Here is a 26,655-nt window from a genome sequence, read left to right on the forward strand (position 1 = left end):
TGCATGAACTTAATCAATTTATTTTAAGATTATTTAACAAACTGTTGAAAATAATTGTTTACATGAATGATGCCAAAACACTCTTTTCTGTGACTTTTACACACATATATGAAAATAATGTGTAACTGCAGTTATATACAGTATTTGATAAAAGATGTTTGCTTTATTCACTAAGCTTAGCAATTTTTTTGTTCATTTTTACGCCTCAAGCTGAAAATTTTAGTATAAACTGCACTGACCTATGAAATTCAGTTTTCTCAGAAAAGCAAGTTAGAAGAAATCTGGAAATACTTTGAGGTAACAACACAAAGTCAGTAAGCTACTCAGCTATGATGGTTAAAACACATCATCTGTGGCTTTAAGTGCCCACAATCATAAAAAACAGTGGATGTAAATGAACAGCAAAAGTTTAGTTTATTTTGATTGGTTACCTTTCCCTTATTTTTCTGAAACAGTATCATTTCACAGAATGTAAGCATTATATTTAAAATGCAGACTGTAGAATGTGTCATATTTCAGAGGTAAACATATTAAGCAAACATTTAAAACTCTAAAGTGTATTGTCTAGCCACAGCCTTTAAGGGTTTAAGTCAGCAGCATATGAATATATAATAACAGTGATTTTAGTCTTTGGACAGCAGGGTGATTAACTTTTAGAAAAAAAAACTACACAGACTGGTATGTAAGATTTATTTTTTTTAAGTTTTTGTGTAGTTCTCAATAACACAAGCAGTGCATCCAAATCAAGTGAAATAAAGTCATGTTCTTTACAATCCATAGATATCCTTGAACCAAGTCCATTGAAAAGAGTGTATTTTCAACGCTTGTAGCAGATCTGTCCATATCTTATGCAACTGTGGGCAAAGGTATAATTGGGCTATGTTGCTTTTAAATACAAACCTTTACCACGTAATCAGCACTTACTCTAAGGTTTTCTTAAATGAGGCATACTCTTCACTCCCACTGCAGGGCACACTATGGTATTTTATCCTTTTTCTAAACTGCTGACAGTTACTTGGCATGTGATAGCTTACAATTGCTGATTAACATACCAGTGTTTTATATTTAACCCAAGGAGAGCATGAGTAGAGAAACAGCACTGTTTCTGCCTCCTGTCAGAAGCTAGACTTTAGCCAGTGTGTTCCCTTTTCCTCTCTGCCTGCAACCCCCTCCCCTCCTTCTCATACCCTTAGGAGAAGAAAACCAGAGAAAGGTTTTATTGTTTGTTTTTGGTAGTTATCATTTTAAGGAAACGTTTCATAAACTTGCCACGGACCAGATTTTGTTGGAGAACAGAGACCTTTTCATGGACGGGTTTGAGGTATTCTGTTCTGGGCAGATTTTGTTTGAAATCAAAGCGCTTTCAGAGCAGTGAACAACTTCTCAAGCGAGAAAGCAGTCATGCAGAACCTGGAGTGTGATTGTGAGCGTAAGAAGAGATACTGCATGAGGGGTAAGCATGTGGCCATCATATGTGGAGTTGTAGCGGCAGCAGCCCTTGCACTAGGTCTTGGTCTAGGACTCTCCAGACCTGAAACCTGCAAAGCTCCAGAGGAAATTCCAAGCACGCCAAAACCAACAACAAGTCCTCCTGAACCTCCACCAGTGGAGCTAGGACCTTGCCAGCCCTCCAACAATAGCAACGGAGAATGGAAAAATTTCAGACTGCCTGACTATATTACTCCAAGCCATTATGACCTGCACCTGGAACCAAACCTGGACACCGACATTTACACAGGAAGAGTCATCATCTCTCTTCAACTTAAAAAAGATACTAAATATCTATGGCTTCACATACGTGAGACATTTGTGAGTGCTCCTCCCAAGCTTCAGAAGAAATCAGGAGACAGTGTGCACGATGTTGCATTGGTCCAGTGTTTTGAATATAAACCCCAGGAATATGTGGTGATTGAAGCAAAGGAGATGCTCTCCCTCACTGCTGAAAATGAGGAATACCTGCTGACACTGGATTTCCAAGGATGGCTAAATGGGTCGCTGGTTGGATTTTATAAGACCACTTACATGGAGAAAGGAAATTTAAAGTAAATATTGACTTATTTTTCTTTGAGTGCATGTGTATGTGTGTATGTATGCCTGCTTAATGTTTAAATGTCTCTGTTTATATACAGTAAAATGGTACAAAAATTAAGCATTACACCCCTAAATTTATATTTTTTACTTTTGAGTGTACAATCAATAACTGCAACTGAGCAGTCTTACTGAACAGCCTAACTGTTCTGATGGAAAGGCCATTGCAAATTGGGATGATTTTTTTAATCTTTAGTTGACTATAAATTAAAAACAAATCTTCACCTATAATGATGACCTGAAGGGTACCACTTTATACAGCAGGACATTTTACTGAAGAAATCTGAGTAAAGAACCTTTCTGAATGGTACTACAGCAGCAACCCTCTCAAGATTCAAAACCATGACTCTCCACACTGGAATCTGAATTTTGCTTCCTTGATGTAGAGTTTTAAGAAAGTAATGCTAATTATCAGAATGCAAATAAAAATGGTCAAATATAAGTGCATGTATATAACTAAAAATAAAATGAATAAAATAGTTTTCTTTATTTCTAATTTCTAAAAATGATAGTCATGCTCTGCATGGTAATTGAACAATGACCTCTATATAAACTTTATCCAGGTTATAAAGTGAGTTCCCATGTCAATAACACTAAGTTTAAGAGAATATTTAAAATTATTTCACCTTTCCAGCTATCCCATTGAGTACAGGGTCACTTTATGTATAAAGATTAATGTTTTTCCTTATATGTGCATAACTAGGTGAATAACCATATAATGTGCTAAAAATAAATTCATTATCTGATTTTTCAAAAAATATGAGGCAATTAAACAGGTTAATATTTAGGAAACTGCAGTGAACAGAAAATTGGACATGCCACCATAAAAAGACCCAGCATATGATTAAAAGAACAAAAACAAACATTTTAATCAATACTGCTCAAATTCTGCATGGGATAAGCAATTTTTAAACCAAGATGCATTTCATAGTGTACTATTTAAACTGAATCACTGATAGTGTTAATGTTGCTTGTTTTAGTACAAATTATACAAAAAACACATTCAGAGCTATGAAGTCTTTGCTTAGATATAATAACAATTTGTTAATAATATTTTTACAAATTCACTTATCTCTTAGTCTGTATGAACAAATGACCAGTACCAATCAATTTGTCAGGAAAAATAATTAAATTTCAACATATTTGCATTAGCCAGACACACCACATCTACTGTGTGTTAATACTGTATGTTACATTTGTTTTTCCTAGCATGTCCAAAAAATATTTAGGTGGAGTCTAATACAGAACATATTGCTTGATAGAACAGTTACATCAACTCCTTATGTGTCCCGTTTCCCTTATTGTCCTACATTTTGTCAACAAATTTTTATTATTTTAGACAAACACCCCTCATTATGTAATCACCATGTATTTTCTGTAGGTAAGAGTATTTTTAACCTATAATTGTACAAACTATAATTTTGTTGGCACACCAGTCTGCTTCCAAATTATTTAATGTATACTTGGGATATAAGTACCTTGACCTTGTGTACTAAGTTTGAAAAAATATTGACAAGAGAATGATTGAATAAAGCAATTCTACTGCTAACCACAAAAGTGAATTGCTTTTGTGTAGGTATGTAATTGACATAAAAGATTGATGTCAAGTGCTGACAAAAAATGTCAAGTGCTGGAAAAATCAGTTACCTGTTTTTCAAAGGTCTGACCAATTCAAAAGGTTGTTTCATTTTATGTTAAACTCAATCACATTCACAGTTTCAAATTACAGGGAAAAAGACCATTAATAATTTTAGTGTTCAATCTCATCTGATTCAATTATGCTATGTTTTAAAAATTCTTATTTTAAAAAATGTGTAATTTTGGATTTCACAGCTGAGTATATTGAAACACAACTATAGTATGTAATACCCTTCAGTACAGTTCTTGTCTTTCTGTAATTTGTTTTCTGTCTTCGGTTTCAGGTCTTCACATGTTTAAGTTTATTTTTCCTGTATCAGATCTTCCTGTAGTTTAGTTTCTTTTCCCAGTTTCAAGTCAGCTGTAATTAGTTTCCTTCCTCCATTCTCAGGTTGGTATAAATGCTATAATAGTGCACAGCCTCTTTGATGAGGCAGTCACCTCTCCACCTCCACTTTTTCCACATTATCGGATGGTTTTACTACTGGATCTAGTCACTTTTTATAGATTGGAATCTATCGAGTGCAGGCATCTTAGCACTAGCAAAAGTGTCAATAAACTAGATGAATCTTCAGGGGAATTACTGTCCTTCATGGACAACGCCTCTCATGGCATCACATTCCCCTCCCTCAGGTGGAACTTATTTCCTGAAGCTGTATTAGTGTGCACTGAAAATGTGTGACAGATCATCAGCATTGTCTTGGTGTTTACCTGGGTGGTGGGCCACCAACAATTTGTACGACTGCAGGCTCAGAGTCCCCAGACTTATGACTGTCGCTTTTGTCATTCTTCATAATCAATCAATCAATCAATCAATCAATCAATCAATCAATCAATCAATCAATCAATCAAGGTTTATTTATCAAAGCACAAACAGTACAGAATACAGCGGTGTTCAATGCTTTGTACGCAAGCTCATTAAGAGGGATAGAAAAGTAGAAGGATAGGAATTTATATGGATTAGATCAACTCTAATACTTCGGTATTGTTTTCCGGCTGGTAGTAGAGAGAACAAGTTGTGTTTAGGGTGACTGGGGTCCCTGAGGATTGACCTGGCCTTCTTGAGGCATCCAACAGAGTACTTATCCTCGATGTTTGGTAGCGCGCAGCTGGTAGTGTTTTGTGCCGGTTTCACCACCCTCTGGAGTAACTTGTGGTCTCAGCAGTTACCATACGAGGCAGTGATGCAGCTTAGGATGCTTTCAGTGGTGCACCTGTAAAAAATTGTTAGGATGTGTGATGGCATGCCGAACGTTTTTAATCGGCGGAGAAAGAATAGGCGCTGCCGTGCTGTCTTGGCTACGAGGTTGGTGTGGTGAGTCCAGGTTAGATTGTCTGTGATGTTGACACCTAGGAATTTGAAACTGTTGACTCTCTCTACTCTCTACTACTAGAGATCCCAGTTTTTCCATCTCTTTCTGTATCTTTTTGCAATGGATCGGCGGTCATGCCGCTCCCTCCCCCCCATCATTTGGATCATTAGGAAAGCTAATGATCCAACTAGCAGACTAGATTCTGAGAGAAGCTTCTGGAAAGGAGCCTCAAAGAATCCCAGACCATGTCCCAAAGCCAAGAAGATAAAGGTAAAGAACATCTCTGCCAGACCAGCTCTCCAAATACATAGAATAGGGCCTGTAAACAGCCAATGCAACCTCATCAAAGCCCTTCCTGCCCAACACACCACTGATATTATTTTCCTGCAGGAAACCTACATTGTAACAGATGATGCAGGCCAATACTATATCAAAGGTTTTGACTTCTATGGTAATTCTGTTCCTCGGGCAACAATATGTAACCCAGAGACAACACATCATCAGTTTAGGAGAATGCATTTTGGTAGTCTGGCACTGTTATTGCCTTGCGGAATCTCTCCAGGCTCCTGTGATGCATCAGTGGTCTCCTTGCAGAAAAGTCTGCACAGTTGCAAGGCAAGTTCATTCCTCAGAGGTTCCATTTACACAGTCACTTCAGTTCCTCTTCATCGCCTATAGTCCCAGTCATCAATCTGAGGAAAAATGCCAGGAGGGATGGAATGGGAGTATTCCCCATTAAGGCTCCAAAGACTCTCCATTACAAAAAGAAACATTTCAATATCCTGCCCTGGAACATCCTGACATGCATAACCTGTCGTTGCCCTTTACAATCAGGCTTACTTTCTCTGAAATATTCATGTTCCGGGTCTCCTCTGAATGCTATCACCCACATGCAAAACATGGCTGTGCCACTTATGTCCGAACCAACATTGTCCAAGCAAACTATCTAGCAACAATCACATATTCTGAAATTATAGTGGTCGGTATAAACATAGCTAATGTTTATAAACCTCCCAGTACCTACTGGGGACAGAAAGTGCTGCCTTTTCTCCCCCACCCACCATCTGTGTGGCAGACTTTAACAATCATTTTCAAGATTGGGGATACACACCATCAGGCAGTGATATGAGGTACTTGAAGGCCTCAAGAAATGACCTGGCACTTACTGCAGACCCTAAAGAAGGAGGGACATTCCATTCTGCCAGATGGAACAGGAACTACTCTCCTGACCTGTGTTGAGTGAGCTCTTTCAATAAAATGCTCTTGCCCACACAGGGTCTTGTCCTAGACCGCCCACACTCCCAACACTCCCCTCTACTTATCCATGCAGGACTACACATCCTAATAGTCAACAGCTCAAAAAAGATTAGGTGGGACCTAAGAAGAGCAGACTTGAGCAAGTACACCTAAACCTTCTAGTGCAGCATTCCAACATTTCTGCAACAAAATATCACTGTGGATATAATATACAGCAAGATCTATATGCTATCTACAACGCTGGCTGCTCTGCAATCCCATGTGACTACCAACCCATCTACAACACATGCCTAGATGAAGAGAGTACTGCTCTTCTAAAGGCATATAAAGCAACAGAAGACCCAGATATAGTCAACCTTATTAAATCCCTAAATGTGGGGCGTCGGTCTTAGTGCTGGTTCATGCTCATCTTGACCTAAATATGTTATGATATTTGTCTTAGATTTCTCAATGTAACCCCATTAGGCTTGGAAATGTGGGCAATCTCACCCCAACAAGACAGAATAAGGCAAATAAGGTATGACACCTACCACTATTCATAATTTCCTGTGGGGTCCTAAAATAAAGACTGTTGGATATGATTTTGTGCCACCATGTGCACAGGTAACAATAGTGGCTCCCTTTTGGAACTTAATTTGGCTTAGAATTTTCCCAAGCGGTCTCTAAAGTCTCCTTATTTCTAGAATCCAATAATGCTTTGACAGTACAATCCTCCAATTTGATAGTGATAGTTCTATATATATCATAGCATCTTGGAGCTTTTGAATCTTCAAAAAGTTTGTTTCTTGAGCCAGTTATATGTCCACATAGTTTAGAATGTCCTTCAGCATTTCACACCCTCTAGGTGGTTTCTTTAACAGTAGTTTTGGTTTTATGTCACTACTCCTGAGATCCATTTAGCTTCTTGAATGGTACTTTACCACTGTCCTCTTGGAGTAGCAGGGCATTTGTTCTGTGACATTTCACCAGACCAACAATCTGGTTAATGTTTTGTGGATTTTCTTGACACACAAACCACCGTATATCCACAGGAAGGCTTTGAAGGAAACACCACCCACTGAATGATTATATTAGAGGGTAGTTCTTCTGGTTGTAGGAGCCATAGTAGCTCAGACGGCAATGGCATCTAGCTTCTGACTGGAACGTCCCAGGTTCAATCCCAGGTAGGGGCAAGCGATGTAGCTTGCTCTAATTCCTTCCAGATGGCTGCCAGGTCCACTCAGCCTGCTTTCCAAATAAGTACCAGGGGTTAATCCTTCTGGGTGTAATAGGCTGGCCAGAGCACGATGCTGACCACCTCCAGTGTTGGATGGTCAAAGAAAAATGTTGGCCCTTGCCTCCCATTCTACATGGGCCTTTATGACCTGAAAAGGGACCTACAGTACCTACCTTCTGGTTGTAACCACTTCCAGGCCTAGTTACACCCAGGTTTTCTTTAGGACATCCTAATTGTCATTGTAACATGTGTTCTAGGTCATAGCAAGCTTCCTGTGCTCCTCTCACCAATAAAGATGAAATTGGGCAGCAAAATATCTTGAGTGGTAGCAGTTGCTGCAGACTATTGGAAGGTTGTTAGGTCTGTCATTCATTTTTTATTTTGATTTGAACCTTGATGGACGCTTGACTTAATGAAAGTCTGAGCTCATCTAATGAAAGGCTTATGTATTGCTAAGCATTATGCCAGTTGTGTCTGGAAGATCTTGACAAACACCAATTCTTTAATTTTTTATGCTTAGAAACTGATTAATTATATTTCATTGGGGATAGGGTACTATTAGTAAAGGGTATAAATGATCAAGATGCATTTAAAAAAAGAACGGCTAGAATTACATTATTATTTTTAGGTGTGTTCCACATGATACTAAATTTGAACTTTACAAGTTACAAAAAAGTAATACAATTATATTTTTGATTAAGTATTCTGAACAGGCAGAATTAAAAATATATTAAAATATGTTGGAAAGTAATGTTATTATATTTAATATGTTAAAAATAGCATAATATACATCCTAGCCCAACCATACATACAAATTATGATCCATGTTCTGGTAATTTCTGAATAGATTTATTTTATCAGCCGAGAATACAGTACATATTCTTGTGTTGTTTCTGTTTCTGAACATATAAAAGTATGTTCTTTTTTTCTTTTGTGTAACCAAAAATAAAAACAGGATTAAAAGGATAATAATGAATGACTCTCACATCTGTATTCGTATCAAACTAGAATAGATTCATCTCAGTTACAAGTAAAAAGATTGCATTCCTAAAGAATATAAACATGGTTAACAACTTTGCAAAGGCTGAAAATACTGAGAAAGAAAACTCTTGAAAAAGTCAGCTGTTGTGTCTGTTTTGGCCAGTGAATCAGGGCAGATGGAAATGATAATGTCAGAAATAAAAAAGATTGACAGTGGGACAGAGTGAATGTAGAGGGAGAAGTACAAAATGTAAAGTGAATCTGCCTTCTAGTTCCAGGTTAAAATTGTTTGATTATACCACCACATTTGTTTACCAAACAGTCCAAAATGTTTAAATTAAATGTCATAAAATGTAATGACACTATATAACAAAAAATGGAAAGAAGCATGGCAAACTGCATGATAGCATAGACAAATAGAAGTAAACACATTTAAGAACAAGGAAATGTTTGTGACATCATTGCAAAATGCAAATCAATGAAAGACTAAATGACTGGAATATAACCCCAGAAAAAATTGAGAAAGTTAGAACAAGACCAGATAAAAGATGTCAGATGGGATCAGAAGCTCCACAGCATTATCCTGAAAAAGAGAAGTACCAGACCAAGACAATTGGAGGAGGTTTGGGGACACAAAAACTCCAGTAGACTGAATGTGGCTAATGTTGACATGCAGACACATGCTTTAGATTACAAAAATAAGAAGGGAAGCCTGTGAAATCAACTGAAGAATCCATGATTTTATAATTAAGCATTTTAACTGTTTGGTGTGATGGAAATATTGAGTGCTGATTATCAGACAGAGTATAGAATTACAAAGCTGCTTAGTCTTTGTAAAAGTCACAGCAGCTCAGAGCTTATTCTTGGATGTATAGAGCACAAGGAGGAACTAAATCCTGGACATACCCATAATACCCAGACAGTCTATTGCTAGGGATGGACACACACATGATGCCAATCATCATAACCAGCATGTCTTTTGAATGTTGGAAGAAACCAGAACAGCAGGAGAAAACGCACTTGGAAATGTGGAGAACAAACTACATTGGAAAGTGCTTTCCAATCCAAAATCAAATGCAGGAGTCAAGAGCTGTGAGGTGTAAGCACTAAAACTACATTATGTGCAGTTTAGTTATTATTTTGTCAACAAGAATGTGAAATTCCTATTTTTGATTTTACCAAAACAGTCCAAAGTAGTTATGCTCAATATCAGTGCTTCAGATTCAAGGTCTTCACATTTGTTAGTAATCAATTATTTCTTTTTGTCAGTCGACTCCCGTTTTAAAATATGGAAAAAAATATGTGGTAATTCATTAAATTAAAAAAAAAAACATATTGGAGCCTTTTCAATTCCCAATGATGTAAGTTTCCACAGTGAATAATGTTCATCTGAGTTAATGCCTTCTCACAGTCTGGTGTTGAGTCCTCAAGAGAGGTTTAAGTTCAAAAGTTTAAGTTCTATGACTCCATAGAATTATTGGTCTATGGTTCTCTGTTTTTTAATTGTATTTTACTACAAATATTGTAATTTTCTTCTAAAATGCATGCATTTCATTTTAATTTCATAAGATAAAGATAATAATTTTATTAAAATTGTATTTAAGTCAGTGAACTGGAAAAACCAAAGAACGAATAAAAAATATGTTTAAAATACTATTTATTATATACACAGTATTATAAATTGAAAATATATTTAAAATATTCAATTAATTTATTTTGAAATTTCAAAACATTTTATCACAAGAGTAAAGAAACAGTATTTGCAGTGAACAATAAATAACCAGTAAATGGTTAACTGCAAATAGGCAATCTAGTTCATATAATATCCATTTTCTTGGAACCCAAAAGGGCATATTGAAGAGAATAAGTTATGACATACAAGTGATGATGCATCTAGAATTGTAGACACACATGAACCTCTCATAAAAGAAGAAAATACACTTGCAGAGTCAATACTAAACTTTGAAAGTGGTTACAGTTAAATGATTATCATTACTAAATGTAATATGATACAATCAGAAATATTCATTTGTGGTGCTGGAAAATTTACCAATTTTGCTTTTTGCGTTAGAAAACTTTGTTGGGCGATGAAGGGAAAAAGTCCCTCAATGTTTTCATATCATAAGATGATTGTCAAAATGTAATTCTACACTTACAGAAGTAAGTGGCATAATTTGAAGCAACAAGACTGCTGAGCACAGGAAATTTGTTATGGTATTTCTAATTGAAAATAATAATTTTCCAAGTTTGACAGACAGAATAATTACACAGACACAAAACATTGTTGCTACCTAACAATCAAATTACTACACAGCTGTCAAAGAAGACTTTAGGACAATTGTCTTGTTTTATTTAGACAATTCAAGTCTTGGTAGCAAATCTAGTGCCACAGACAAAATCTATTTGGCTAGTTAATGTTAAAAACTAACAAAAAACAGAAATACTGAAATAATCCACCATCACTTGATGTTTACTGCAGAATAAATATATGCAAAATAATTAAGGGTAACAGAATGAATTTATAGTTAAAATATATCAAAATGAAAAGCATGGGCACAATTTCAAACTGGCTGTGATACAACATTAAAGATGGAAAAATTACCATAAAAGTACAGAATAACTTATTTTACCAAAAAGCACTGTGTGGACTGTCAGTGTCAAGCACAAAAGAACAATAACTACTGCATCTAGCTCTAGATATGGAAAGCCAAGTATGATTTCTGCTACAAATGAAAGATGAAGACTGTTTGAGCAGTCCAGCAACAGCCATTGATTACTGAAATATTTAAATTTAATTTTATTCTTATATAATGCCGCTCAGCTCTTCAATTTCAACACCTATTCTTATAATATGCGTTTCAATTCTGAAAATCACTACATACATTATACATCAACAAAATGTAGCTTAAGCAAAAAAGAGAGCAATAAAATATTAAAAAGATACATAAATATGACATTGAAAGAATGTCATATTTGAAGAAGGAATATTTGAAGGCCATCGAAAACAAGTTTTAATGCAAGGTTTAAAGGCAGAAGCTACCTTTTTAATGTGGTCAGGAAGAGTATTGCAAAGATGAGGGGTTACCACTGTAAAGTATCAGTCCCCTTATGTGTGATGTGATGTCCTTAGAATGATTTGATAGAATGACAGCAAATTCACAAGCAAAATATTCTATGACACCTTGAGAAATTGAATGTTCAAACCTTTATTAAATAAAATATGTAAATTTGATCTGTTCCAAAGCTTAATGAATTTAACCAAACAATATGACTTCAGCATATTTTTGACATGAAGCAACAGTATATTTTGGAGAGAGAAAACTAAATGAAAGAATCAAACATGACTATTACAAGGAGGATACAAAATTGATGTAATACAGTAATTGAAGGCAATATGTATTGAAAAGGGGCCAAAAAGTCTCCAGAATCATTCCAGGAGCTGTTTTCAAAATAAAACAAAGCTATAAGATTTTAAACAAACAAGTAGTAGGCACACAAAACAGTAGTGTAAAGATACCAGAATATGTTTGTCAAAGAATGAACGTGGTTTTCAGTGTTTTTTTTCATAGGTTTAAATATTTTGTTGGATTTTTGTTTTAAAGCTGAATCCATTCTATTTTAAATGTACCAAGATTTATTGTTTTTTGTTATTTTTAAATATTCAAATAACATTCTGTGTAAAATTATTTTCTCAGTTTTTTTTTACACAAATAAAATCATTGGAATGTGAATGACTATTGGAAGGAATGACGTTAGGTGGTGATACATTACCTTAATTGTTCATTATTCCATCCTGAGGAGGAGCTGAATAAAACTACATGATACAACACTAAAAACAGCTGACATAAGCATGTACTTGGTAATGACAATTGTGACATGTAAAATTACATGCTTGAATATGGGCAGAGTCATTTTGTGGGAAGTGGCTGATGATGCTTTCAAGGAAAAGTCTTCACAGGAGAACCTGTGTGAAGTGTGAAAATTGTTGTTGCAAATGAGAATGCAATTATCTTTCAGAAGCAAACAACTCACAGTAGTTCACCATTAAAATAGAATGTCTGCAAAGCATATAGATCAGGTTTTTCAAGGGATATGGTGTCATCAGGAATGATGCAATTAACCCACACTATACAGTCACGTTAGGAGATTGCAATAGTACAGTCTGAGTAGCATTTGCACCTGAACATTCTTTTGCATAACTTAAAAAATATGCTTTGTTAGCTCACAGTACATTAAGTGAGAAAAAAAGCTTGGAGTTGCCAAAAACAGGAAGGTGCAATGCAAAACAAAGAAACAATGCCTGCCACTTAGTGCCTACCCTGTGCACATCTTGTATTCACTGGAAGTATTCCAAACCTTTTGCTACTGATTTTGTAGGAAGCACACAACAATGAATACAAAATGACCTAGTGGTGATGTTTTTCACTTCCATTTACATACCCACAATTCTTTTTATGTGTTGCGGCATGCCCAGGCTGAGGTACTGTAACGGATATTTAAATAGGTGGGTTTCAGGATAACAGTCACATAAATTCAGTAAGGTACAAAACAGTGCTCTTTATTTAAATTAAGTAGGTTACTGCCCATAGCCTTCTTGGGAAAGTGGTTTCAAATACTCTTCATCTTGTTTCAACTACTGTTCCATTACATACTAACTCCCTCAGCAGGAAGGCCTTTAGCTGACTGAAAATCTTCCACTTCATGGCCACCTTTCCAACCGAGTCATAGAAGATACAGGGAAGGGTAGATGTGACAAAAGGACACGTTCCACCTGGTATGTCCCATCTAGGAACCCTGACAACAGTAAAATGTATTTTCTCGTTTACTGCCTATACTCATAGCATTAGCCATCTTTCTTTCTTTGGCTAAAGTGGCACTCCTTCTCTTCCTTCAATGCTGCATAGGCCTATGGCAACTCTGTCTCTTCCTCTTTTCCAGAATTTGGAATATCTGGCAGATTCACCTATTCTTTCTTCATTGTCAGCCTGACTACTGGTTCTTGCCAAGTCTGCAGCAGCCGGACATCATCATATACCTCATCAGGCATCCTTGTAGTAACTCCATCAACAGGCACTCTGATGGTCCCTTCTCTGTCCTGATGTATTCTTACCCTTTGTCCAAGGTGTCAAAGGCAACTCATCACCTCCTTCCTCTTCTCAATGTTCAGGCCAAGGCATATCAACCACCTCTGGTTATAGAAGCTACTTCTCCTTCCACTGTGGGTACTTTTGTTACACAGCGCTGTTGAGAGGACTCTTTCTTTCTCAGATGCTGACTGAGCAAAGCTAGTTCCTCACTCTGTTTCTGCACATTTAGCTTGGTCATTACTAATTTACTCTGAAAATCTAAACCCCCTTTTAGCTGTGCCAGGCTCATCTATTTTGTCATTCCATATATACTTTACATTTCTCCTAAGTTCCTTAACCTGTCTTCTTTTTCTCAGACGGAAGACTTCTGTACTATTCACTCTCTGCCTTTATCTAACTATAAGACTCCCCTGTCTCTTTCACCATCAGGTTTAGTAATTTTGTAACAGTCTGGCTTAGAATCTTTGGACACTCTGTATTGGAGCTCAGTGAAGAAAATCATCTCTTGCTTGACCTTTGCCAGCTATGTCTGCAGGTACTGTAATTACTGTTGCACTGGGAGTGCCTCAGCTCTTCACACACTTTGTCCAGATGCTTCTGCAGGATGTGTTTGCTGTCCAGGCTGGCTAGGCTGCAGTTGGCTAATCTGTTTCTCAAAGTAAGAGGTACTTTGTTAGAAGTATAATAAGAACAGTCTCTTCCTTTGCTGCTCAGTAGCCTGAAAGCTCTCATTCTTCCCACCCGGCTCTGTGGCAAGTTTGATGCTTGCTTAATGAAAGCATCTCCATCTCAGCTTTTGCCTGCTTTCAACTGTGAGGTGACCAGGGCATCTGTCTCAGTTCTTGCTTAGAGCATAGCAGCTCATTTCCCTTCATTCACCTTTCCCACTCCATATGGTCTGAATATGTGCTTGTTCCACACTTTTGGAAAATGGAAGTCATTCTCTTCCTCTAAAATAGGAGACATATTCTTTCCCTCAGTAGACTCAAATATGGTATGCCTTTTCTTTCATTTTGAACTGAACTCTTAGGCATTTGGTATAGCCATTATCAGGTCTGCATTCTTTGTACTGCAATTTTCCTGCTCCAATTTCTTCTCTCTATCTTCCTTTTGAGACTTTTTGCCTTCTGAAATTATTTTAATTTCTTTACCAACAGGATATTGCTCTCTGTCATTGTTTACTGTATGTTAGATCAGAGTTGACTTGAATAATTGTTTAATCAGATCCTCCATTATGTTTTGTTTTTTCAAAATTTTCTTGCACTGTTACCGACCATCCACATGAGTGAGCTGTTCCCCAAGAAAGCAAATGCTGCATCGTTCACCATACAGTATGTAGCATATGCTGGAATGGGGTGTCATAACAGATTTTTTTTAAAAAGGAAGGTCTCAGGAAAGCAAAGACACAAATACTACCATGAAGTACAAAACAGTGTTCTTTATTTACTGTCTGAAGAAAACACAAACCCTCCAAAACAACACCCTAATCTTCTCTTTGAGCTACTATGTTTTTAATCACTTCTCTGTAAAACTGGGTAGCAGAGATTCTTTCTGGCGTCCAGACAACAGTGTGTTTTTCTGTTCCAAAACTCATGCTTCTAAATATCCGGAATCATCTGTCAGTCACTTCCTTCAGCAGCCTTTTCCTACTGTGCCGTACAAAGCAGCGCTTCTGAACTCTTCTGCCCCATGTTTATAACTGTTACCTGACCAGCTGTCTTTCATCAGTTGGTCAGGTGATTATGATTATGGTGCTCACCATTGTCTGCTTCCAGTAACTCTTGTTCTCCCTGAATGCAACCTTATCTACAAATGTAGGTGGGAGGTCTATGTGACCCCAGTGTACACTTGGGGCTATAAGGCTAAGAGCAAAAGCTGCCACTGTTGTCTGCTTCCAAGGGAAGTTTCCTTTTCTTACCATGGGCAGAGAGTTGGTCTCTCTGTTTAATGCCAAGGACTCATGCTGTCATTTACTTCTGATGAGTTTATCTTCACCCCTGACTGAACTCCTTCAGTGCCACTGAAAACCTTGACAGATACTATCCAACCCAACATCTCTGTTACAATGAATGTTAATGCTTTATTTGTCTATAGACTACATAGAAAATCACAATCCATAAAAATACCTAAATACAGCATGAAATGTGTTTTATACAGAAAAAAAAATTACTGTCTTAAAATAGTTCCTGAGAGCACAAATAATTGTAATAGATTAGTTAGGAAAGACCTTCCTTTTTTAAATCCCTAGGATCTTATAATTATACACATAATCCTCTAAGTATAGTTAATTAGAATTGCCTAACTTTACATGAAATAGACGTTAGAGTTATTTACATGACTGGGTTTGTTTAGTCTTTTTGTGGATACAAGATACATTTGCAATTTCAGGGAACTATGTATTCCCATGTGTGGCTGTTAAAAAAGGTCTATAATTAACATGTCTCGTTTACTTAAATACAATTGCCAGAATAAGTACCTGTAACACTTTATTCTCTTTTGCACCGTGATTTAATATAGCAAAGTTTTATTTCATCAACTTGAGGCTCTTCACCAGTTTCTCCTTGATAAATGTGTAAAATATTAAGTTAATAGATTAACGATTTTCCTTTCCACATCTTCTACATCATCAGAAAGTACCAAACTTGTTTTTGGGCAAACTAATATGTCTGTTCATTAACCCAAAAGTGTCTTAGTTAACCAAGTGTTGAACCATAGCAAATGGCTATAACAGCAAGTCAGCAGGTCTGTCCATTAACCAGTATGTATATTGGTACAAAGTATTTTTGTTAGATATTTAATATTCATGTCATCAGCATGCTTACAAAAACTTTTCGAGACATACTCAAGTACTCTAGCAGTCAGATCTAACTAGGTAAATTAATTATGTTGATTAAGATTTGTCATTAACAGATGCATTCTTATGGATTCTGTCCCTTATCATCATTCCTCAATCATTATACCCACGAATGAAATGTGATACAGTATAATGCCAAATCAACAGTCTGAATAGCTTGAATATTTCTTTAATTTATCAAACTATTTTAAAGTTGTAAGCATGTCAAGGAAGTATGATATTAATATTACAATAAGAGTATTTTTAAAGAAATACAATTTTGTAGCCCCACATGGTTTCAGGCAATTTACATGATTTGTTTTCCTTTAACCTGTCTGTTAGCGAATCACTATTTCCTATCTAATGTAATATTTATTAGTAAAATATGTATTTTGTTTAGTCACTTTCCCTCACGGTGAAGTCTAGTTATGCCTGACCTTTTTGTCAGCACAAATATCCAAAATGAAATTAAAGGTTAATTACTATCATCCCAGTTACAGACGTGTAAATAAAAATACAAATGTTAAATTTGTGTTACTTTCTCTGTGATACAAAATATAAATAAAAAAAACATCTATCACTTTTAAATATCTCTGAAGAGGTATGTTGGACCAAGCCTTGTGAAAAAGAATTTCAAAAGGTAATGTAATACTCACAAACGTACTATTAAGATGATTTTAGGAGATCCTTTTAGACTCATTAAATATTTTGCCTTTCTGTTTTATTTCCATGTCAAAATATAGTCATTACTGAAATAAATTACTGGAACAGGGTTTTGCCAGAATAAAATTAGGAACTCAAATTGCACTGATATTGTCCAATTTTCACATCCCAGCTGGGTCCACCACATAAATATTATGTTTGTCCGTGAATGTTAGCTTCAAACCAAATAGTACGAACAAAATCCATCCATTTTCTAACTGCTTTGTCAAACACATTCACTGCTTTATTAAACACAGTTGTGGGAGAGCCAGAGCCTAACCTAGAAAGCAATGGATGCAAGGCAAGTTAACTCTATGGACTGATCTATAGACTGTGGGAGGAAACTAGAGCTCCTAGACAAAACCCACACAAACACAGGGAAAATATTCAAATTCCACACAGATTCCAGGTCTGGAATTGAACCCAGGGCCTAAGTGCAAGGCTGTAATGCTAACCACTGCACCACTGTTCTGCCCATAAGCATAGTCAGGCTCCTATATTCTATTTTGTTTATGTCTGCTTTCTGTTGCATGATAGATAGATAGATACTTTATTGATCCTGTGAGGGAAATTGCAGTGCAACAGCAGCTTAACACACACAACACAGCCACAGTGTAACGAATTATATAATAATAGTACAATACATACAATACAATACAAGAGTTACTCACAGTCCGGACACACAAGAGGAAACTAGAACAGAACAGTACACAGAAAATCGTATCACACGTATGAATATAAATATAGATGTAACCATAGATATAAATATAAATATAAATGTATTGCACAGGTCCCTGGCATATATTGCACAAAAGTGGTTGTAAACGGGAAAAAGAAAAAGAAAAAGAAAGAGAACAGATGTAGCAGTAGATGTGTATATGCGTTTAGTCCAGAAACAGGTCACTGTCGCTGTTGCCTCTGCCAAGACGCAAGGTGGATGCGTTGTACAGTCTTATGGCAGACGGCAAGAATGACCTCCTGTAGCGCTCCCTGTCGCACCGTGGATGAATCAGTCTATTGCTGAACGTGCTCTTCATTCCTGCAAGCCTGTCATAGAGGGGATGGGAGAAGTTGTCCATGATGGCCTCTAGTTTGGACATCATTCTCCTCTCAGCCACTACCTCCAAGGGGTCCAGGTCAGACCCAATGACAGAGCTTGCTCTCCTGATGAGCTTGTTCAGCCTTTTGGAATCTACTGCTCTAATCCCAGAGCCCCAGCACACCACTGCATAGAAAATGGCACTCGCTACCACCGACTGATAAAACATGTGTAGCATCTTACTACACACATTGAAGGACCTGAGCCTCCTCAAGAAGTAAAGTCGGCTCTGTCCGTTCTTATAGATGGCCTCGATGTTCTTAGACCATTCCAGTCTATCGTCGATGTGCACTCCCAGGTACTTGTACGAGTCCACCATCTCCACGCCACTCCCATGGATGTAGACAGGAGTAGGTTTGACCTTTTTCCTCCTGAAATCTACCACCAGTTCCTTTGTCTTTGTAACATTCAGTTCCAAGTGGTTCACCCCACACCACTCCACAAAGCTGCTGACCAGTCCTCTGTACTCCTCCTCCTGCTCACCCTTGATACATCCCACAATTGCAGAGTCATCTGAGAACTTTTGCAGGTGGCATGACTTTGAGTTGTACTTAAAGTCCGAAGTATAGAGGGTGAAGAGGAATGGAGAAAGAACTGTCCCTTGAGGTGCCCCTGTGTTACTCACTACCAGTTCAGACACACAGTTCTGAAGTCTCACAGACTGTGGTCTGCCCGTCAGGTAGTCAGTGATCCACGAGGTCATGGAGGCATCGACTTGCATCTCCTCCAGCTTCCTCCTTAGCAGTAAGGGCTGGATGGTATTGAAGGCACTGGAGAAGTCGAAAAACATGATCCTTACAGTGTTGCCAGCCCTGTCCAGGTGTGAGTAGGCCCTTTGCAGCATGTAGATGATCGCATCCTCCACACCAACACTGGGCTGGTAGGCAAACTGTAGGGTGTCCTACAGGGTGTTAGGACATGGTGTTATGTTATGCAATATATATTGCATAACATAAAAAAACTACATCAAATGTGCTTAGTTTTGTGTGGGAATTCTCTTTATTTATACATAATTTTGTTTTCCTTTTTTCATTTGATTTTTATTTTCATTTTTAGGAAGATAGCTGCAACGGACCATGAACCCACAGATGCTCGGAAATCATTTCCTTGTTTTGATGAGCCCAACAAAAAAGCAACGTATAACATTTCCATAACACATGATAGCTCCTACAAAGCTCTGTCCAATATGCCAGAAGAGGTAATACCTGTAATATGTGAGAGAATCAACATGTGATGAGAATCAGCAGGTTCTTAAAATTAATATTCCTTCAGTTGAAATATAACATTATAAAGAGAAGGACAAACTATATATATTACAATGGCTATTTATTTCATTAAGGTTTTGCACATCTTTACTAATGAATAATTTTAAAAAACTCCAGTCATAAATTTCAGAAGAGAAGAAAAATATAATTCATCAACATATTATAGGCAGATTATATATATATATTATAGGCATATTATGTGCCAGAATTGGAAAATTTAATAGTACCCTGTCCACGGAGTTATATATGAAGATACCACAAAGGAGTGAGTCTTATAAAGAAGTAAACGTTATCTAATTAAAGAAACAAAGTTTTGATTTTAAGGCCTAATGACATTACTTTTTCCCCTAGCCTTGAAACACAATGTATCTTGCCCTGTTGTTATTTAACTTAAATCCTAAAATAAGAAAATGAGGTCCTCAATAACGTGGAATGTTATTTTAATTTTCAGAGTACCACACCCCTTCAGAATGGCTTGACAAAAACAACTTTTCAGAAGTCTGTTCCAATGAGTACCTACTTGGTATGTTTTGCTGTCCATCAGTTTGCTTATGTGGAAAAGATATCCGCACAAGGAGTTCCTGTGAGTATTCTTTTTACTGTTTTCAAAATAAGGTTTTCTCAGTGTATAAATGAAAAAAGAAAGTTATTTGTATTGTTGGTTATCATTATTCAACAGCAAACCTATGTCCTTATATCCATCCATTTTCTATGCGAGTCACATACAGGTTCAGGGGAGAGACAGAGCCTATCCTGGCAAGCAACATTTGCAAGACAGGATACACCCTGCATGGGATGCTAGTCCATCACAGGGCACACAAAGACTAAAACACAAACAAACACACTCAGGCAATTTTGTCAGAAGCCAACTGATCTACAAGTATGGCTTTGGACTGTGCGAGAGAACCTACATGAACACAGGGAAAACATACAAACTCCACACAGATAGCACACCAGGAATCGAACCACGCAAAGCAGCCATGCTAATCACTGTGCCACCCCCAGGCCTTATATACTGTACAAAAATAAATAAATTAGTGAATGGTTAATGAAGAAAATTCTCCAATTATATCTAGTGTCTAACAGATTATATTCAGTGCCTTGTAAAATAATCATGATAATAATAAGTCTTTGCCAGCTTTGCACACTGACTTGACACATTTTTGTGTATTCTTCTTGGCATGTTTGCTCAAGCACTCCCAAGTTGCTTGGGTAACACTTCTAGACAGAAAAGTCAAATTCTCAATGGTATTCACATTTGGAAATTGACCACCCAAGGAAATATACTTTCATAAAAGACACTCCAGAGTATCTTTAAACCTGCACTTTGTGTCACTATCTTGCTGAAATGTGGTTCAAATACAGTGTAAATAATTAATTTACTGAAAAAATAGTTACTGGTAGTACTTATCCCCCTATTTTTTTTCTGCTAATTTTTCATGGTTGTTGAAATATCAAATATTGTGAGCAGCACAGAACAGAAAAGAGCAATCACTATTTATAGGCAGTAAGAGCACTACTTCCATCTCACAAACAAGCACCATCTAACTTGATCTTCTCAGTTCAGTTCAAGCTGTACATTGTTGGTCTGACACAAGTTTTAGTAATCACCAGGTAGAGCTCTCAGGGAGTAAACTCAACACCGAGCAGCGGGAAGCAGGTTAGGACTGTTTAAATAGTGCTGCTCGCCGTGTGCTGATGGATTAACATGTGCGGCGGCGCTTGTTATTATTAACGCCCTGCTGGTACTGGTTAGTTCTTTTGCGAGATGATCTCCGCTGGCTGGTGGTCGTAACAATTTCCCAGTATATTATTTACAATATATGGGCCTCTAGTTTAGTTTCATTTTAATCGTTTCCATTAACTTATATGAAAACCTTAAACCTTATCTGACTTGTGATGCTGCACAGGGCAGGTACCAACAGGGCTTTCAAAATAGGCAGGTACAAACCGACAGATACACCCAGAATGCAGACCATCAGGCTCCAAATAGTGCTCTTTTGTTTACAAAGTGAAAAAATACACCAATCATAATAAGGCAAAAGAACAAACTAAACAAACACCTGGCTTTTTTGCTGCCTAAACTGATGTACACTCCCTATCTATTACCTGCACAGCTAAGCTGCTTACCAGTATAAATGAAAACAGACCATTGTGCATCCCACACAGGCTCTGTTATCTTTAACACTATCCAGGTCATAATCACACAGAATCTTCCCCTACAAGTCACAGTTTCACACAGAGTATCATGTCCTCATATTTGCCTGACTGACTGCCTCTCCTTTGCCTGTTCGGCAGTCTGCTTGCAGTCTCCATTTTGTGATTAACAACTCCGGTTGGCCATCTTGGTAATGGCCAAAATGTCTAAAATGTTCACTGCTTTTTGGTGAAAGTACCACCCTTTGAGGAGCCAGTGTTATATCACTACTTGTTTCGGTTTTCTCACTAATTAAAGGGTGGATAATACTTTAGCCATTCACCAGTCCCTCGGTACTACCCCTGACTAAAAGAGAGGAAAGAGTTGTATCAGCGGCTTCTGAATATGATCTCTCATCTTCCTGATCAGTTTTTCATTGTGGGAGTGTAGAGCAAGTTACCCAGGCATGTTGTTGAAGCTTGGAAACACAAGAAATGAATGGATGAGATTCTTGGATGAGTTAAACTACTTACCACCAAACAGGCTGAGTAAACTCTTCTTGTTTGTAACTGATCATATGTTTTTTATAAGATACTTTGCTGTAGGACGAGAACATAACAGATGACATGTTAAATGGAAGTTCTGACAATTGGTTAATAAAGAGCATGTGGAACTATCTGTAAGAACATGGGGTGTAACCTTGATGACCTGGCGAAATTCATCTTTGGGTATGGCAATCTAACTAATCAACTCTAGTGGTTTTATAGGCAATGTAAACAAAGGAGAGAAAAAAACAGCTGATCAAAGAAATGAAATAGGTAATGGAAATGATGGATCAGATTCATAGCCAACCTCATGACCTCTACGTCCAGAAATATCTCCAATTTTCAACGAAAATGGCTGAAGTACAAAGGTAGAAAGAAGCAGGTTAAAAGTAAAGGGCAGTTTTTTTAATCAAAAACAAAAAAGAAGGTAAAGAACATTGGTAACCATATGTTAGCTCCTGTGCTCAAGAGACATACAATTAACCTTTTATTTAGCTTACAGATCTCACTCACAAACACATTGATCATTTTATGCACTGTGTCTACAATGCCATACCCATCCTATATATTCAGAACATTAACTACAAAGGGATGTGTTTCTTATCAGAAGCCAGCACACAAATAAAAAAAATAAAAAGAGTGTAGAGTCCATTTCCACTTGAGCAAAATTAGTTTTGCATCTCAGACATTAGCCAGAGAGGGAGAGACATGGTGGCGATTCTTTAGTAAGCCCAAGGTGAGTTACACCTCACATACTGTAGGTGTAAGTGCTAGAGTATAAAATGATACTACTGTGAGATCTTTGAAAAATAAAGGGAGCAAAAGAGAGATTCTTCATTGTGCTTCATAGATTTGAGCTTACTTTTTTATTAGAATGGAGACTGTACTATTCTAACTGATGACATCCATGCAACTGAGAGATCTAGGATCAGAAATTACAACTCATGCATTTGAGTTACCAAACATTAGGATTAAGTCTTAAGCTAGTCCAACATTGATAAGGCTCGTGTGCTCATGGTATTTGTTGTGGACATCCAAAAATGCACTTCCTTTCATTGACTGAGAGGCTTATTTCATATTATAGCTCTCACTCTTTTGACTTGTGTTTTCTATATAACAGCTAATTTGCAATATAGAAATCTGTTCCATCTTTGGGCTTGTAGGTTGTAATTACTACTGAAAGCTAAAACATTATTAGGAATGTATGTTCTTTTTAAATTTGAATGTCACTTGTGTAAACACTACTACTTAAAGTCTGTGGCCCTTATATTTTTGTATAGTCTTGCTCTGCAACCTAGCAACCAGGCTTTTACAATTAATATTGTCCAGCTCCAATCTACAATAAAACCCTCCAGAGCTTCATCTCCCAAGAGCTTCCTGCAGCTGTTCACAGCTGCTCTATCAGAGTGCTCTGGCACTTGCTATCGAAAGGGATATGGCAGATGGAAAACAACAAGTAAGTGTGCAATAAGGCTTATAGAAAAAATAACATTTTAGCATGTTTAATATGTTTTATGTTTATGGAGAAGATATTCTTATTTTTAACCATAGCATATGCAATACAGATATATCTTACTGAAAATAAAACTTAAGTCCTGTGTTCTCCACTCTTTCCCACATACAGTATAACATAATTTGTTGCTAGATTTACATCCATAGGACATTACAGTTATTTTTAGAAAACTGGGAGCAGATCTCACCTGGAAGCAAAAAGCTCTAAATATGCAAGATAATGGATTGTTAAATACTGATAATACTGATAGGTACACATTTTTACCATAATATTTCTCTCTTTAATATTTCTCAATCCATCTGTCTAATTTCATTTTACTTTTCCATCCTAGTCCACTGTAACTCATATTAATATAAATATAATGTTAGTATTTTCAATATACCACCTGTCTAATATTGCTTTGGGTCTGATCGTTCTTTGATAGTTATAATAAAAAAACACTTTGAAAAATTTGAAATGAAAGTAGAAATTGTTTTTCAAATACATCTACAATCTAAGACACTGAATAACAAAAGCAGAACAAGTTCTGTAAGGCACATGTATAACTACTAAACTTAAAATTAAAATTGCATGGATAACATATACAGTATGTATATGAAGGATAGTTGAAGATATATGAAGTTCATTTCTAGTGAAAAGCACTGTACACAAGTCTACTGTTTTTCTTTAAGTCAATTGTGAATAAATTGGATTCTAGAATACTGAAATAACTTTAGTGAAAGCCAAAGAATTATTCACCCAAATCCCCATACAGCCATGCTGAATTAAACTTGCTGATCTTCATTTCCACCTTGGCTCTAAATTAGAATTCAACATAAATGGATTGGAAATAAGGAACCCTCTTTCACTGAGGGTATATTCAACAAATAGTACTGTATTTCTGACAACCCCCCCCCCCCGAAAATGTGTATTTGTTGGCACAAGATTTTCATAACTCATATAAATTCAGATTTTTTCTTGCATTTTAGCCCTTTATTTAATAATTTTTACAGTACTTGCTGTCCAAATCGATTCAACAGAAGAGTAACACGTCTGTTGATGATGTGTGTGTTAAGCTGAGATAATGTAACACCACAGCTGGTTTGGATACACAGGCCACAGGCACTCCAAGGAAGCAAGGTTATCCCTATTTTCAATAGTAAAGTTCATAATTATTAATGTTTTTCAAAAAATTTAATTAATGAACAAAATTGAAAAACATAAAATTTTATAAAGCTTGACCTTGCTAAACTTAAACTAAAAGATGTAACAAAGAAAAATGTACATCAAGAATGTTCAATATTCATGAATTAAACTGGGAAACGTTATCTGAATGAGTGCTGAACGTCAATAGTTTTGCTAAATCAATAGCATTACATCCTGTATTGATAAATAAACTAAAATTTAACTAATTTCCTGTATAACGGTTATGCCACACCAGGCAGTAATTTGGCTAAAGCAGTAGCATTCTCTTGTCATGCTGCGTGACCTTGGCAGTCTATATCATCACTTTGTAGGCCTGCAAGAATTCACGCTGCAGTTTAGGAAAGGTTAGAAATAAGTTTTAATTTGTTAAGAAAAACGCCATTTCAAGAGAATAAGCAGAAATATGCAAAAATGCCTAATTTTCTTGTAATGCTCTGCGCACTTTATTTACAAGCAGTTTTATACTTTAGAACATTTCTCTCAGTTACCATACATATTGTGTTTAGGAGTGAGTTTTGCATATGCATTAGAACTTACAAAAGATTTCCATACATAGTACAATGATTGTTTTTGACAATGGTTTTCCCCTCCATCCCCTGCCTCTCCACTGAGTAGGTATAACAAAATTATCCAGTCAAACCAAGCCATGTCTCCCAAAGTCTTTTTCCTGGATTGTTAGATTCCTTCCGTTTATTTACTTCACTGTTCTTCTATAAGTCTTGGTAATACCAATACTGCAATAAATGTTCCATATCAGATTTTTTCCTCTTTTTGATTGGCAGCCATCTGAGTGCAGCCCAACAGGAATTGAGTTTAAATATTTCCTTATTTTTTTCTTTCAAAGCAAGACTACATGACGTTGGTCTCAGTGTGCAAGAGGCATAGTAAAAAGTAGGTCAAATGTACACTGAAAAAGTTTGGAGCCTCCTTTATTTGGGCTTTAGAGATGAAAGATCTAAAACTGATATGGCCTTTTTGCTGAATGTGCTTCAGAAGAAATATTTTGAGCAGATGTAACCACTTTATAGTGCATTAATTTACCTTGTCAAGGCCTTCGATCTTGTGTTCGATCTTTTGTTAAATTCCTGCTGTTAATTTGATACCTCCAAAGACTATTGAACATGATATTCTCATTAATTGAGAATATGAGCAACAGTACCCCCTACAATAGGACAATATTTGAGGCCTTTCATACCTGCAATGTAGTGAAAAAGGCATCTGTCCAAACACCAGCTCTCTTTGATAAATTCTTACAGTTGTATGTTGAACATACACCAGCTACTCCAGTCAAAATTGCAAAAATTAGTCCAAAGTAAGAACTAATTTACACTCATAGACTTTAACACTATCATAGAGAATTACACACATTATTTGCTGTGTCTCTTGGCCCATTAGGTGAAGAGTGCCCTCTTGCTCTCTCAATGCATGGTGTTCCTAGACATTTGCCTTTACTCTTTGGTCATGCTCCCCACCCAGCAGATGATTGTCATGCGTGATTGCCTGTGCTTGATTGCTTCAAGCTCACACTTTAGAACGATGCTTGGCTTCATGATGGCCACTTTACAGATCTTTCTTTACAATCTTACACTTGTTTGAACCTGGTTGTGTCAGGCTCTGTACCCCAGAAGAGACAAGACAAGCACGGTTCTAATCTTTTCATCTTGCTGCTAGCCCAGGTCAATCTGGGAAACAATTCTGACAGTACGTGGTGTTAGGTGGTTTTAAAGGATTTTAGTCATTTATTACTGTACATCCTTCACAACATAGGTGTATGTCAAAATTTACTGGTAACATAA

At 36.7% G+C, this 26,655-nt stretch overlaps 1 protein-coding gene across 1 annotated transcript in view; it reads left to right on the forward strand.

Annotated features, from left to right (window-relative positions):
- The first annotated feature begins 924 nt into the window (after nt 1-924).
- enpep (glutamyl aminopeptidase) overlaps nt 925-26,655 on the forward strand; it is a 52,073-nt gene continuing 26,342 nt past the window's right edge. The window contains exons 1-3 of the mRNA XM_088627238.1: nt 925-2,042; nt 19,271-19,412; nt 19,931-20,062. Coding sequence (XP_088483364.1) covers nt 1,402-2,042; nt 19,271-19,412; nt 19,931-20,062 — 915 coding nt within the window. The 5' untranslated portion in view covers nt 925-1,401. The remainder of the gene's footprint in view (nt 2,043-19,270; nt 19,413-19,930; nt 20,063-26,655) is intronic.

Source organism: Lepisosteus platostomus, chromosome 1 (genome assembly GCF_059453375.1).
Source record: "Lepisosteus platostomus isolate fLepPlt1 chromosome 1, fLepPlt1.hap1, whole genome shotgun sequence".
NCBI classification, from domain to species: Eukaryota; Metazoa; Chordata; class Actinopteri; order Semionotiformes; family Lepisosteidae; genus Lepisosteus; species Lepisosteus platostomus.